This window comes from Egretta garzetta, unplaced genomic scaffold (genome assembly GCF_000687185.1).
Source record: "Egretta garzetta isolate BGI_Z169 unplaced genomic scaffold, ASM68718v1 scaffold159, whole genome shotgun sequence".
In the NCBI taxonomy this organism is placed as follows: Eukaryota; Metazoa; Chordata; class Aves; order Pelecaniformes; family Ardeidae; genus Egretta; species Egretta garzetta.
The window spans coordinates 473,607-489,067 of NW_009260762.1; the positions used below are offsets into that span (position 1 = coordinate 473,607).

General features: G+C 38.4%; 1 protein-coding gene and 1 long non-coding RNA gene across 5 annotated transcripts in view; one reads left to right on the forward strand and one right to left on the reverse strand.

Annotated features, from left to right (window-relative positions):
* The window catches only part of LOC118453033, a 6,467-nt gene extending 5,327 nt beyond the window's left edge, over positions 1–1,140 (forward strand). Inside the window, exon 3 of the long non-coding RNA XR_004842917.1 lies at positions 1,107–1,140. This is a non-coding gene — a long non-coding RNA (uncharacterized LOC118453033). The remainder of the gene's footprint in view (positions 1–1,106) is intronic.
* HCFC2 (host cell factor C2) overlaps positions 1–15,455 on the reverse strand; it is a 25,407-nt gene extending 9,952 nt beyond the window's left edge. For 3 of the 4 annotated variants that reach the window (XM_009646061.2, XM_035901464.1, XM_035901465.1), the window contains exons 1-12: positions 13,657–15,455; positions 13,139–13,299; positions 11,876–12,084; positions 11,294–11,378; positions 10,111–10,214; positions 9,346–9,534; positions 7,894–8,079; positions 7,358–7,461; positions 6,180–6,342; positions 4,958–5,158; positions 3,645–3,715; positions 2,265–2,402 (exon numbers count right to left, since the gene is read on the reverse strand). In XM_009646061.2, coding sequence (XP_009644356.1) covers positions 2,265–2,402; positions 3,645–3,715; positions 4,958–5,158; positions 6,180–6,342; positions 7,358–7,461; positions 7,894–8,079; positions 9,346–9,534; positions 10,111–10,214; positions 11,294–11,378; positions 11,876–12,084; positions 13,139–13,299; positions 13,657–13,701 — 1,656 coding nt within the window. In that variant the 5' untranslated portion in view covers positions 13,702–15,455. The remainder of the gene's footprint in view (positions 1–2,264; positions 2,403–3,644; positions 3,716–4,957; positions 5,159–6,179; positions 6,343–7,357; positions 7,462–7,893; positions 8,080–9,345; positions 9,535–10,110; positions 10,215–11,293; positions 11,379–11,875; positions 12,085–13,138; positions 13,300–13,656) is intronic. The other variant, XM_035901466.1, reaches the window with a different exon arrangement.
* Positions 15,456–15,461: the final 6 nt, after the last annotated feature.

Below are 15,461 nucleotides of genomic sequence, written 5' to 3' on the forward strand. Positions count from 1 at the left end.
GAATATGGTTCAACAAATTAGCAACATTTTGGGTATAAAATGGGACCTGCATACCCCCGGGAGACCACAATCAAGTGGGAAAATTGAGAGGATGAACCAAACATTGAAAAGACAAGTAAGTAAAATCTGTCAAGAAACGTCTTTAAAATGGCCACAGGCCTTACCGTTAGCCCACCTGAGAATTAGAATCCAACCAAGATCTAAGGATGGTATAAGTCCATATGAAATATTATATGGCAAACCTTACCAGACTCCTCTCATCCCAGGGGATATGAAGGTAGCGGGGGAAACAGATTTGAAAATGTATGAGATTTCTTTAGGAAAAGCCCTTGGAGCCCTTTGAAGACACATAGTACTGACCAGATCGCTTGCCTTGGATACGCCTGCACACCAGTATCAGCCAGGTGATCTTGTGTACATAAAGACATGGGACCCTGAACCACTGCAGGAGAAGTGGAAGGGACCCTTCCAGGTACTGTTAACAACTTACACTGCAATTAAAGTGGAAGGAGTGAAACCATGGATGCACTACACTCAAGTGAAGAAGGCCCCTACATGGAAAATCATCAATAGAGATCCAGAGACTGCAAAATTGACTTTAAAACATGTTTAAAAGGGGGGGGGATATCATTGTAAAACATGGGACAAATAGAAAAAGATACCCAAGGAATTCAACAAGATATGCAAGAAAATTGGCTAGGCAAAATTCTCAGTGGGTTAGGATGGAATTTGAGTTCCTGGCTAAAATCCTTGATTAGTACTGTGTTGCTATTATTAATAGTATTCTTAGCAATACTACTTATTTACTATTGTCTAAAGAAGGAATTCAGTAAGAGGACTGCCCTCAACCGGTTCATCACACAAACAGTAGCCAAGGGACAAGATTTGAATGATTCGATCGCAATGCTCCCACCATCATGTAATAAGTAAATTGAATCGTTAGCAGTGAAATGTTGATTTAAGATGGAAGTATTGAAAAGATAATTATTTCAAAACTTCCAAAGGGGGGAAATGATACCTTAAGAGTCAAAAGACCCCCAGATATAAGTGGCTTATATGCATAAGACTTAGGCCTTATTGTCTAGTTTGCTGACGCTTTGCTAAAGTCAGTATTGTCTAGTTTGCTGTTGCTTTGCTAAAGTCAATAGAGTCTAGTGCAGATGTTTTACTAAAATCAGTAGTGTCTAGTTTGGATGTTTTTCTAAAGTCTGTAGTATAGTTAGTTAGTAAATTTAGAACCCTATAAGAACTGGTTTACACCGACCCTGCAGTTTGGGCAAGAGCCAAGAAGCAACTGAGTCTGCGCAAGAACAAGGGGTTACTAGCGGTGACGAAGAGGAACCATCAGCCTTCATCCCCTCGACCCCTGACCACCACCACCAGGAGGCACTGAGCAAGCGCAGTGGGGAGGGACTTATGGAAATGACCTCCTGAAGCTAATTTTAATACAAAGCAGGACAGGTTATGCATATGTATAGGCATATTGGGAAACTTCATGCATATGTAACACTTTGCTACATATAAACAGCACAAGTTGCCGCTTGATGGTATGCACGATAGGTGGAGCGACCCCCCCGTGCACCCGGCGCTGTGAATAAAGAATGCCTGCCTTTTAACACTGCATTGGTGTTACGAGGTTCGTTCTTCCCAATTTTGGTGACACTTTCACCATCAAAACTGCAACATTTTTGCAAGTTTCACACATACAGCATTTTCATATATGAACTTACATGTGCAGCAACATTAATTTAGAGAAAACTAATGCAAAACCCACTACAGTTCCATATCTAGCCTTTTTAAACAGCCTAGCCGATGTCTTACTTGTATCTTTAACAATTTGTAAGCAAAGATTCTGGAAACAGAGATGAAACTTTGATCAAAACATTTCAATGGTCTACTGAAATATTGTATTTAAAAGTTGCGGTTTTTTAATTTTAAATAAATTTACTGTTTTGAAAGTTCACAAAGTTTAAAATGCTTTCCTAAGGCTAGAAATAGCAATGTGGAAAGAATTAACGATAGCACAATAAGACATTCCATACTATCATACAGGAACAACAGAAGAAAATTAATCTGGTTTAGGAAACAGTAAAAAGAGGTGAGCAAAATACAGGAGGAACTACGTGGTCACTAAATACAAAACTCCTGTAAGCACCAGATCCTGCTGCAGCGTCAGAAAAATCCCACATTTTATTGTCAACCACATGAGCAACACATTCCCAAATACGTATGTGCAAGTATGTCAGAGAGGAATTATCAGCTACCTTGTTAGAGACGCTCAGTGTTTCCTCTGGCAGCAAGTAGAACTGGCTCACCACAGCGCTGCTGTTCTTAAAAATTCCAACATCATACCACTGCCGGTCTCTTGCTTTCACCGGTGCTGTCTGCCTTTGTGGAGTTTTCTAGTATTTGAAGAACACGTTATGTAGACTACCCATACTTCAACGTAATGTTAAAAAAAAAAGTTAAGACTCTAGTATACGTAAGAGATGACCCCCTTTCATGCCAGCATTACTTTCTTATACTTCAAAGGAATATGCATGTATTACTAAGACACTGTTCAAAACCAACTGCTTCTTAGATATTGATCTAAACACAGTCCATCATTTGAAAAAAAAAAAACAAAAACAAACCACACCAAACAACAGTTGGGATGTCACCTCTGACATTCTAGTTTAAACAGGGAGGGGAAGAAGTTTAAAGGTGTAGAACTAGGTGTCTGTAGCAGCATGTGGTTGTGAGTTAATTTCACTCCAAGGTCAAGAAGTTTCACAACATGGTCCAAGGCCAGTAGCTCTACCTGGGGTTCAGCTATACCTCAGCCCCAAACATACTCTCTTTCAAGCTTCTGCTGAACTCGTTTGCAGTTGAGAACTGGGCCACTGCTGTGGCATGGGGTGATGGTGGTGGAGGGCATGGGAGACAAACTGTCTTTTCTTGCTTGTCTCCAGGCACCAGGGAGGGTGCTTGCATGGTCAGTGCCCAGCACAGACAGGCCATCATCCTGCCAGCATGGAAAAGGGGCAGGAGTGGCAGCTGCTGTTGGCAAAAACACCCCAACCCTTTAAGTAGCAGCTGCTTCTTCCCATCCTTAGCTCCTCTCTTTTGGTGGCAACAGTGGCACCTTGGGTTTGTGTATTAAGTTGTAAGCAGGTGAAATAGGAAGCATTTACTTTTTCAGGTAGTATTTACAGCTTGCATAGCCAGTCCCCATCTCCTCTAGGGAAAAACATCAAGATGTCAGTTTAGTTACGTTTCAAACCTATAGATCAGCAGCTAACACTAGTCTGATCTAACACACACTTCATCTAAAGTTCAGTTATGCATACAGAAAAACATCTTTCTTTTGCTCATCATGCAGCAGAGAGACCATTCCACTGTGCCAGTCGATAAAAATAATTGAACAGTTGAAACACATACTTGGATCTCCTCCCAACTACACAACTGCTGTTTAGACTCAAATCAAACCCACACAATGCAATTAGTTTTACAACAGAAATGTTTACCCCTTTATTATTCACTTCAAGCCCTAAATATACATTGCTTTTCTTTCAGACATATAATTAAAGGAAAACAGAAGAGTCCTCACAACTAATCAACAGTATAATAAATACAGCAATTGGATTATACTTTTTCAGACTTACAGAGGAGTGCGAATCATTTGTCTGTCCAGTACTGACCCTTGTCGAAGGCATGATATAAGCAGTTTCACCAGCTAGAAACAAAAAAAGGTATATTTAAAAAGCTTAAAAGATATGAAAAACTTAACACAAAGTCCAGAGGGTATGAAACTTGACCTCAATAGCCATTTAAAAGTATTTGTTGCAAAAGTATGTCTCGGGCTTCTTTTGCATGCAGTTCTATTTATAACAGGAACAACTAATTTTGGCTTGCGTCATATTCACAGAATGATTGTAAGAGCCTGGCATTGCAGGCTGCTACAGATAATACAGACAGAAGGCAGGACTCAGAAAATCCTTAGAAGTGACAAAATTATGAAATCAGTATGAAATATTTATGAACAAATAATCTAAGTACCAGATTGAGGCACATACTGATGACATTATAGGAATAGTCTAAGCATGAAAACTTAATTTGAATGCATTGTTTCTGACATTAATACAGTCTGAATTCTGAACATGAGCAGTTAATCTTTAAACAATCCTAACAAATGGGAAAAGACTATTTATTAAATTTAAAATGGAATCTTAAAAAAAAAAAAAGATAAATTAAAGCACATAAGCACTAAGCACATGAGCAATGCAAGGGAATATTAGTATTCTATACTTGTGTTTCTGGGTTTTGCTTTTAAAAATACAAAAACATTTGGTAAAAATTACACTACTCACACAGCACCCATAAGACAATACAGTTCTTTAGTTAACACTCAATAGCAAGCACAGCCTGTTGATATTCACAAAAAACAAAACTTGAAAAACTACCAATATGTTTGGTTTCTGCATTGCTGCTTATTTAAGCTATTTCAAGCAGACTGTGAAGAGGTCACCACATTTGACTAGCGGTGAGCTAGCCACGTGAACTGGCCATATTTGTTACAGAGGTCAACTGCTTAAAATGAAAACCATCCAAGGTTACTATTTGTAGTCTTTTGTTGAGTAAATGCACAGACAATCACTGAATGAAAACAACTGTGCTATGGGCACCAAAACTGGCTGCTGCTGCTATTTAGAAAATGGGCTTCTGCATACATGAAGACTTAAAGTACTTTTCACTTACAGGAAAAAAGTGGTTTACAAATGTATAAAAGGAATATCCTGATTTTAAAAGATGTTTAAATCATAGCAGAGATCATCCAGGCTGCCCAAGATCCTCAATGCCCAAAACCCTATCTCAGTCCCAGGTAATAGTCAAGATGGGAATCCCACCACACTAGAGGAACTCTGATGGCCTTAGATATATATGGCTCAAAATACAGTATGTGAAACACATTTCAAACCTTCAGATTTTGAATTGAATGTTGTTAGTGAAGTTTCATCTTTAACAACTGCCCCATTTGTACTTGATGATTCAGTTTTAACAGCCTGCTGGGTTACCATAGTTTGTGTGCTGGAGACAGTACTGGATACAGATGCATCAGGATTTACAGTTCGTTTGTCCAAGTCATGTAATTCACCTACATTTGCTGAAGTCTGAGGACCTTAAAAAAAAGAAAACATTAACCAGAATTCAATATTGGCAACACCCAACAAATCTCAACTTGATCTAATGGCTTTAGTTTCATGTAGAAACAGAGTTTAGCTCAGATTTAGGTTAGAATAGGTCTGATTATATTCATTGCTAATGCTTTCTTTAGGTATGCAACTTAAAAAGAGTATGTCTGCTTAGTCATAAATAAATATATGTAAACAGTTATATTAAAACAGCGATTTGTTTTAAGCTTGCTATTCTGTATCTATGTGGTTGCAAAAGGATTAATTTGGGAAAAAAATCCTAATATAAAGAGAAAGTATCTATGCAAATCAGTATCACAGATTTGTAACAATCAACTTAAGATTAACCACCGTGGAAGTCTGTTTCTCACCTAGCACTAAGATCCACAATTTCCATACAATACTTAAATCACACTGTGAAGAAACTGAAAATCCAACAACCTGTAAGTTACATGGAAGTCAAATATAAACAGAACAGGTGATTGAGCGTGGATTCACCACACTGAACTTAAGGCACTTCAGTGAAACGCCTAAATCAGTGCCTAGTCATCTTCTATTTCCTCTACAGTCAGAGAGAAGATGCTCCTCTCTACATGACCTAAAGTTTTACATTGGCTAATAAGCTTTCCACTATTAACAGACAGAAGTACTGTCAAAGAGCCTGGAGTTACTATCACCTTAACGTTGTAAAATGAATCTGGTCCTGTCAGTCTGTTCTTTGATGTTAAAAAGGGCTATTTATGTTTAAAGAGACACATTTGCCATCATAATAATGAATACATTGAGAATTTCATGTCCCTTGCAACACTTCAAACAAGTTACGATTCCATTTTTCCTCATATCTTCAAAAATATGTACAGTAATAACTATCACAAGTTGGTTGTTTTTAAACTACAAAGGCCTTTAAAATAATTTTAAATTGCAATACAGAAATAATCTAATTTTATGTTTATGAGATGAATTTTAACTCTCACTTTTTAATTAATTTTTATTCTATAGTCATCTTACTTGAAGTACAAACAGGCAAAAGAGAAGGGGCATTTGATTCTTTGAATCCTGTAGCATCTGCATGGTTTTTCATAGTCTCCTGTGTAATCTTGTTTTCAGGTGCTGCAACCTTTTCTTTTCCTTCTACTTTTAATAATGAGTTGGATGAAAGGGAAACTTGGACCTAACCAAAACAATACATTTGTTAACGTTTAACTGCAAAGTTCAGAAATTTCAGTTGCAAACATGGCATGAAAATGCTTGCTCGAAAACAACAAAACAAAAATCCTCCAACATATCCCCCAAGCACTTTAAAACAAGAAACCAACCTCTCAATCTGCCTTATTTTAGCCATTATAAAACAAAGATTCAAACTTTAAGTTGACTTGGAAGTGCCCCTGACACAAACTAACTTTTATCTGAGAGTGAGCTCACATTCTTATGTTATTACACGGAAGTTCATTGATGCATACATTTAGTCTAGTGGGGGGACTCAAGGGGATGGGGAAAACCACAATTACAGAAGCTTTCAACCTTTGCTTTCCTGGCACATACCTAAGATATTTCTACTGTTAGTAAAATTCAAAGTATTTCTACATGTGTTTTCTACAAGAATTACATTATGGATCCCATACAGAAGCCTTACACAGTTAAGAAAAGGTCTAAATTTCTAAAAATGTGATCCTGTAGCTAGAGTTTTTCCTCCCTCTTTCTTTTAAATTGGCAAAACAGTGGAACACGTAAAACTGCACATCCAGAATAGACAGTAATTGGGTTTATGCTGTAATAGGAACCTATAAATAAGCAGACTGGCATAAAAACACTAACAAAGAAGTAATATGCTTTAGCCTTTTTGCCTCCCACATTAGTTTCACCAACATTTTGAGGATTAATAGTATTTCTACTGGTATCAGGCTCCCAGTGAGCATTCCGGAAGTCAATACAGTTGCAGTTTCCTTTCCGCATTACTAGGAAGAGGACTTTAAAGACTGTCTGTCAATCATAAAAGAAAGAAGGATGTAAGTAAACAGACACAACTACTTCAGCAGGTGTCTTGGTTTTGGTTTTTTTGTTTCATTTGGGGTTTTTTCTAAAGCCTAAAAAGTATGGAGGGACTTTTAAAACTGAGAAAGAGTTTTGGCAGTTCTTTTGCTTCCCACACTACTTTGTCACTTAGGCATTTTTCAGTTTACACTTACGTTATTAGGAATGACATTATTTGTTTGGCTGGGATGATCCACCTTCATTTCTGGATAAGGGACACTAGGCAATGATTGTGGACTTTGATGTAGAGAAGAGCCACCTTTCAGGTAAACAAAAGCAAATTCCAATCAGTTACACAAAACTTAATATTATGTTGGTTGGAATCTATTCCAGTAAGCAAGAAGGAGACACAAAGTTGCCTGAAGGAAGTCTTGGTTGTAAGACTGAAATGCAACCGTACGGCCAGTCAGATAAAATCCCTTCCTCACCATTTCCTTTCTCAAATCGTGTCCAGTGCTGTACAAATACCTTTGTATTCAGATAGCTGGCCAAAACTGACGGTGATGAGTTAAAGCTGAATTCCCCATTATTATGATGCACACATTTTGGGAACAACCATAGAAATAGGGTCTCTCTCTCAAAATTATTTTTTTTTTTTTTTAAAAAAAACCCCCAAACTCATATTGATTACTTATGCAATCCTCTACTCCACTTTTGCACAAACATTAGCGTAATGTGATCGGACTGCTACCTTGTGAACTCAGCACTGATGTCTCAGGAACCCCAGTACCAGGTATACCAGCCACCGATGGCACTGGTGAGTCAGCATGTAACTGAAGAAGATATCCTTCAACTGTAGGTACTTCATCCCATTTCACTTGAAAAGAGTTGGTTGTAGCTCTAATCAGCTGTACCTGCGATGGTGCTGGAGGTTTCTCTACAAGAAACCAGTAAAACACAGATGGCATGTTTGAAATTGCCCCCCTTTTATCAGTTTAAGAAATATCTATATAATGCAAGCAAAATCAATAGCTCCTTTTTCACTTATGTGTTTTTATGTACAAGATATACCAGATTCATCAAGAAAGAGTTGTCAAAAGGTGGCAAGTCAAGCCAAAGAATTATAAAGTGTCATTCTAGACTGTTCAAAAACACTGAAGTTTTGATGCTTTCTTTGGTTTTTAATGGTTCTGCTGCTGCCAGTAAGGCTTTGGGTTGTATATACATAATCATAGGGATTTCAGAGATAAGAGATCCTTTTCCTTTCCTAAAAGGCAGCATGCAGCTCTTTGGCTCCTAAAGCTTTACACATTCCTGGAAAGGATTCACAGAAGATTGTGCTTCCTTTTTGCTTGCTCTCTGTAGCTGAAGCGAGGTTTCCCCTCACACTTCTTCTGCAGAGGCTGAAGCCGAGGCATGATTCAATGCCAATGACCTGCTCCTCTCACTTGCCTTGATGCGCGACTAGGCTGCACTCTCAAGCACACCCCTCCCCTGCTATTCTTTTTGCTTTCTGACCTTCCCGAAGGGAAAAAAAAAAACAAGGGGGAAAAAAAAAAAAAAGAAAAAAGAAAATGATCTCCCAAATGTTTCACAATCTCCAGTAACCATTCTCACACTTCTGCATGAGCGGGCAACAACTCCCTCCCAAAGTACTGTTCTAGTTCCCTCTCTCCCAATACCATTTCAGTGTCCTGCCATCAAGCCAGCTAATGAGTGATTAGTGCTCCAGAATTCCCTTCAGCCCCAGGAACAATTTGGTCCTTTTTCAGATTCAACAGTATCTTTTTGCAGTCCAAGAGATGAGGAAGCAGCAGCAGCAGCAATAATCCCAAGAGAAAGAGGGGTTTGGTAAAAAAGAGTAAGTAGCAGCAGAAAAGATCACCGAGAGGCCAGGAACCTTGAGTTTAGGTAAAACACTCTTCAGCACCTTGCATCTACTGACTATGGCATGCAACACAGAACATAGCCACAAAGTTCTCTCAGAGGCTTTAAACAAGCCTTCCTAATTTTTTCAGTTTAAGTTATAGCTGTAGCTTTCAAACAATCAACAGTGAAGTGTGGTTTATTTAAATAAGCTTTAAAATGTAAATAATCTGAGTTTGGTCCAGCTTTAGATGTTCTGATCATCAATGATGCCAGCTTCCAATATGTTAACAAAATATGGTACATAGTACAAGTCTCTTACTTATTTCTGACTCACCAGTATCAAGGTACCAAAGATCTTTGCAGCAAACTTGATTGTTCCAAGCTTTTCTGTAACCATCTCTACCACTCCAGATATACAGACGAGTGCCAACCGCTACAGCACAGTGTCCTGCTCTTGGCCCTGGTAACAAGTTACTTTTGTCCTCCTGGCAATCTGAGATCAGACCTATCCATTCTGTGGTATCTAGTAAATGAAACTCAAAAAATTTAGTTTCTAGATGTCTTCCAAAACAAGCAATACAGATGTTAATACACTTAACTGCTCACAGAAAATTAATCACCTCTGTTTTTATAGACAGCTGCATTTAAATTTGCAATATTACAAAGAGAAGGTCACCTTCCAATTAGTTTGCAAGACACAATCATTTAATACAGGATGAATTTTCTGACCTCTGGTTGTCTCTCTCAGGCAAATAGAAGATTTGGGGATAGTACTATCACATTTAGAAAAAAATTATTTCAGGATCTGTCTCTTGTGTTCTACTATAAATGAAGAAGGAGTATCTATATTACTTAGCATTAAAGTTGAATGAACAAAGATTTCCATGAGCAAACATACTGAATGGTCAAAGAAAAATAATAATAATGATTAAAAAATCACTTCTTAAGAAAGATACAAAAAAATGGCATCTTCTTTAGTCAGCTAGGATTATAACTGCGTATCCTACAACTTTTCTCAGGGTCTTCAAAATATTTGTTCTACTCTGTTAGGAAAGTATTAATTCAAAATGCCCACTCCCATAAAGGCAGAAACACTGACCCAAATTAAGATAAGAAAATGAACCGGTACATTTCCATTCACCATCATGAGCAGAAATTTCACCTCCTGCTGACTGTGGAACCCATCCACCAAAAACATACATTCTGAAATACAGGAAAAGAGGGAAGAGGCAAAAAGAAAAAGAAAAGCCAATTAACATCCAGATCTGCTGCATATGCTCTCTCAAACTAGGACAAAACAGAAAACTTCCAGTGCTTTACAGTTCTGGTTTACAGCAGATTTTGTTTGTGCCTAGTCTCTTGAGAAAGTACTGTTGCAAACAACTACCATTGGAAATTCTTTCGTAAGTTAACCGATTAAATAAACCAACCGAACAACCTCCCCCTCCCAACTCCTCAAACAACTTCCCAGAAATAGAAGTTAATACTGTATCTTTTTACAAACCACCAAACTGCAAATACTCTCCAAAAATCACACATTTACACGAAATTTCTACAACCCTTCACTACAGACCTCTCAATAAACCATTCTAAAATTAGAAAAAACAGTACCTAAGTCAGATATAAAAATTTAAAAACATAATGCAGGCTACAAACTAATAACATTTTATGTAAGTATTAAAAGCCAAGCTCTTCGATATAAGATACAAAGCTTTCACACTTCTTTCCCGCCTTGCCTCCTTCCCCTCACGCCAGCTTGTAAACTGATATAAAATGGACTGAAAACAGTGTTTAAAAGTCGATTTTATCAATGCTATCTGCCAAAACAAATCATACTGGCAAGAAGCAGAGTAATGAGGAACAGACTACAGAAAAACTGGCCCATAAAAATGTGGAATGGTTTTGCCTAGAACTACCTCTACTCTTTGGGCAGTTTCTTTGCATAGCTAGTTCGTTATGTCACAGGCACAGAGGCGCTCAAGTTGGCTCCTGACAGAGCCAGCTCAGGTCCAGCTGAGACCACGCCAGAATGCACAAAGGTGCATTAAGAAGCCTGGAAAGCTGCTTGTGGGTTGGGCGGATTGTCCTGCCGGGTAGAAATGCTGACAGTTTGATACCCATAAATTAATACTGGTACTTTTTAGTTTCCACTGAGGCAGGATAATAGAAGCAGACAAGTACTCTACAGGGCTGATGGTTTATACTGAGCGGTAGTGGTTAAGCATCATCATTCTCCTACTAGGTGTACCTTTCTAGAGTTGAGCTTTTAACAACAGACATACTTGTTTCCTATTACATTGGCCGTATGGAGACTGCGAGGAAGTGGTACTGTCCCTTTAGTTTCTGGTCTTGACCAGGTCATGGTTTCTAAAAGAAAAAGAATAAAACCCCCTCAAGCAACTTATTACTGTGTATTTCACTACCTGGATTTTAGGAGGGAACATACCTCTAACATTCAACAAAACGTCACCTTTTTAAGATCGCCACTTTAAGGAAGAAGGTGCAATAACAAGCACTTACAGCTTCTTTTAAAATTTTGTCAGGAAACAGTGACAAACTAGTTGTTTGTCAGTTTATCAGGAAGATACATTATGGTTTCATTATGGTTATTCAGCTTGGTTATCATATTGACAGTCTTTAAAGCACTCTGAGGAAACAATCTCACAGTGCAGCCAAAAATCAGTGAGGATAATACAAGCAAACAATGCTGTACCTATTTAATTCCAAAAATTACAAAAGGTTAACGCTATGGTGTGAGTCCCAGTAATATCTGCACCATATCACACCATTAATCATCATATACCATAATTTTCCTCTTAGTCAGTGAGGTCCCTGCACTGACTTATACTGGCAAATCAACTCACCTATGTCAAGCTCCCAGAGATCATTAAGCCGACAGCCACACATCCCTCCAAAAATATACATCTTTGGACTTCCCAAATCTTTTCTGCAGTATACGATGGCTGTGTGAGATTCTCGGGGAGACGGTAAAATCCCTTTGGTCACAGGAATACTCCAGCCGACAACTCCAGAACCATGTTGCAGCTCCAGTTCATAGAAGTCATTTAAATATCTGGGGTATTATTGACAAAGCATGAAAAATTCGCTTATAAGCAAGATTAGAAGTGAGCTTTAAACCCTGACCACTTCCAAGTATTACAGACTTATGTCTTGGAAGAGTGTAGAATTTTAATATCCCAAAATATTTGGTGGCATTGTGGATCATACCAAAACGAAATGGATTTAAAACAAAAAATGAACTATTATAACTTGTTGCCTCTAAGGAAACATGCTTTCATATCATACTTTATACACTACAGTACATGAAAAAAACATTCACCATTGGTAAAAACATTCTTAGTAGAAATTACTACATATGGACAAGCTTAGAATAAACTGCAAAGATGTGAGAAATAGACGATGATGAGGGGTATTAGAGATGAACTTCTGCAACTCCAAGGCAACAAAGGTGAAAAGAAGCTGTTTCTTTTCTGATGGCTTCAGGCTGGCCAACAGACAATTAGCCATTTGTTGCTGAATCTATCAGCAAGTTATTTTTAGATAACAGTCTTTGAATCTTGGCATTCACACCAGATACCTCTTTTTTACTGAGCTTAAAATTTATAGCCGGTTTATAGCTCAGTGGCTATAAGTGCTCTGAACTGCAGGTGAATGGGGATATAAAACTTCAGCATTATTCCACTGTTTGCCAATAATAAAGACAACTTGAGCTGTTACTTTAAAAAATTTCCAGATGAATTCATAACTGCTTCCCACAGCATTATAGAGGAAACTTCCATTGTGAATTCCCTGATGACTCATGAGACTTTGCTGATTAAAGTCATTCTAATAAACAAGCCATCCTTAAAAACATCACCCAAAATACCAGGAAAGATACCGAAGTCTGCTCAGGTTTCCCTCCAAAAGTGTTCAAGCTGTCAGTGTTACATATTGTGGGATTAGCAGAAGAAATATTTAAGCTTCTTAGCGTGTAACCCCTCAACTGCACAAATAATCCAAATGTGAGTGCTTGGTATGCAGGACACTTCCCCAGAACGTTCCTCTCCAAAGTGCCGTACCTAATAGTTTATTTTTAAAGACATTTAATTCAAACCAAATCAGCATACCTGGGAACATTATTATTTGAATCCTCACTTTCATTTGCCAAGCCACCAAATAAATAGCACTTGTTACCATATAAAGAAAAGCTGTGGCCAAGCCGAGGACAAGGTGGTGATCCAGTGGAAGGAGCTCGAGGTTTTACTTTTTTCCAGAGCCATCGACTTGCCTTAAAGACGAGAAATATATATTCAGAAATATCTTCATTTATAATCGTTCATAGTCAATAGAATTCACTTGTATATTTTCTGAATTATTTTTAAGAGAATGCTGGGCTTTTCTTGGAATATACATTAAAAGGGACACGTAAGAGCTAACCTTCATAAAACATTAAGTATTTTATACTTTATTTAGACTGGATGGAAGTCTCTTTTTCTCCATCTTCAGAATCTATTTAAAGAATTCGTTCTTCCTGTAGCAGAGCAAAGCTCACCCAACTTTCCTCTGCAGTTGGTAATATGTGTTTGTTCATAAACAGATAAATAAAGTAGTCCTCAAAACTGGATCATCTTCATACATTTCCTACCTGTAATTCATATAAATCATTACTATATCTTCCATATTCAACCATTCCTCCAAAAACTAATATTCTGGTACCATCACAAACGAAGCCATGTGCTGCACAGCCTGGAGGAATATCTCCTCTTACAGCAGGAAGGAACCACTGATTTGTAGCTATAGTAGACAAAACAAAACAAAGAGAGAGATTTCAAACACTGAAAAGTGTATTTTTAAACACTTCTGCTTTCTAAAGAATTACCTTTTACCTGTAGACAACTGTGAATGGGCTGTTTAACACACAAGTTTAATTGAATTACAACTTTTTTTTAATAAAAACAAACATCTCTATCAAACCAATGTTACTGTTTGTATGAATGAGCGAGCATATGAGGTCACTGTAACTAAGTCAGTTACCAAGGGTCACCCAACAATTTAATAGACTTGCGAAAAAAAGAGGCTAATGAGGAACATAAGTGCAGTTCCACACAAAAGAGACAACTATGCTAACTCAGAGGGAGCTAGCCCTAGAAACAGAATTATTAGAGCTACAGCAGCATGGCAGTGTGCCTGGACTTAACAGCCCTATTGAAAAACTAATTACACTGTTCTGGGACCAGTGTTAATATCTACAGAGCACAGCACCAATACATGGGAGAGGAGAGGCACATACATAGGCAAGAAAAAGCAATTGAGACTGCCTGATCCAGCAGCAGCATATTGGCGTTTATAAAGTGTTCTGGAATGAAAGAATTACAGGAGATATTGTGTCCTTTTTCCTAAGCTTTTTTCATGAGCATGAAGAAGGGAAGTGTGAAATTAGAAGCTTCCAGTGTATATTGCTGCAGGGGATTAAGATGCCCTCACTGTGTGCCAGCTCCTCAGAAGTCACCACACTCATAGCAAAAGCAACGGTAACATCCCAAACTCGGGCAGCCTAGGTCACAACCCTGCATCTTAGCCCCCAGGAAAAAAAAAAAAAAAAAAAGAAAAAAAAGGTCAGTTTGGACTAAACACCCGTCTGGGAACTGGAGCAACTGAGTCATGATCCTTTTTGTCACTGATGCAAAGGGGAAACACCTTTAGAAGAAAGCCTGGGCAGAAAAATAAATAAAGCGATGTTAAGACTCACTGAAAAGGCACCCATGAGAACCTCTGTTCTGAAAGACAGTATACGTGTACTATCTAAAAGCTTCCTTTAGATTACTCATCAAACCAGAAAGGTTAAGAGATATTTTTTTCCCCTCCCAAAAATGTGACAGAGTACAGCAGATCTTTAAGCTACCGCGGAAAAAGCTGCTTGGAAGAACTAACAGTAAGCATTTTTCTCTTAATAAGCTCCAAAACATGTTTGTGCTCCCAGATTTTATCTCAAAAACATTCAACAAAAATATCATCACCTTTTTTTTTTTCTTGGGGGGGGGGGTATGATAAGAATCATTTTTTGAAAGAGTCTTAAAAGTTGGGAAGTCAAAAAGCTCGTTAACATGCTCTCATTTTCATGCTTTTTTTTTTTTTCGGTACGTTCCCCAAGCAGGCAGCACCGGCTGACTGAGCAGCACAGATTGGTCACCCAACCCTCCCGTCTCAGCCCAGGCTCTGAAATGACACCGAAGCTTTCCAGCCTCACACGGCATCCCGTACGGTAACGACTTAGGCATGGAATCTTTGGCGAGTAAACTCGGTCTTGGGCAGCTTCCTGTTTGGAAAGGCTCCCAGTGCCAACACGTTCATTTTGCTAACCAAGATTTCCCCTTCCAGCGTGCTCAGCTCTCGTGAGCTGCCACCAGAGGGCAGCAGGGGGATTTGGGATTTGGACACGCAAGGAGGCGG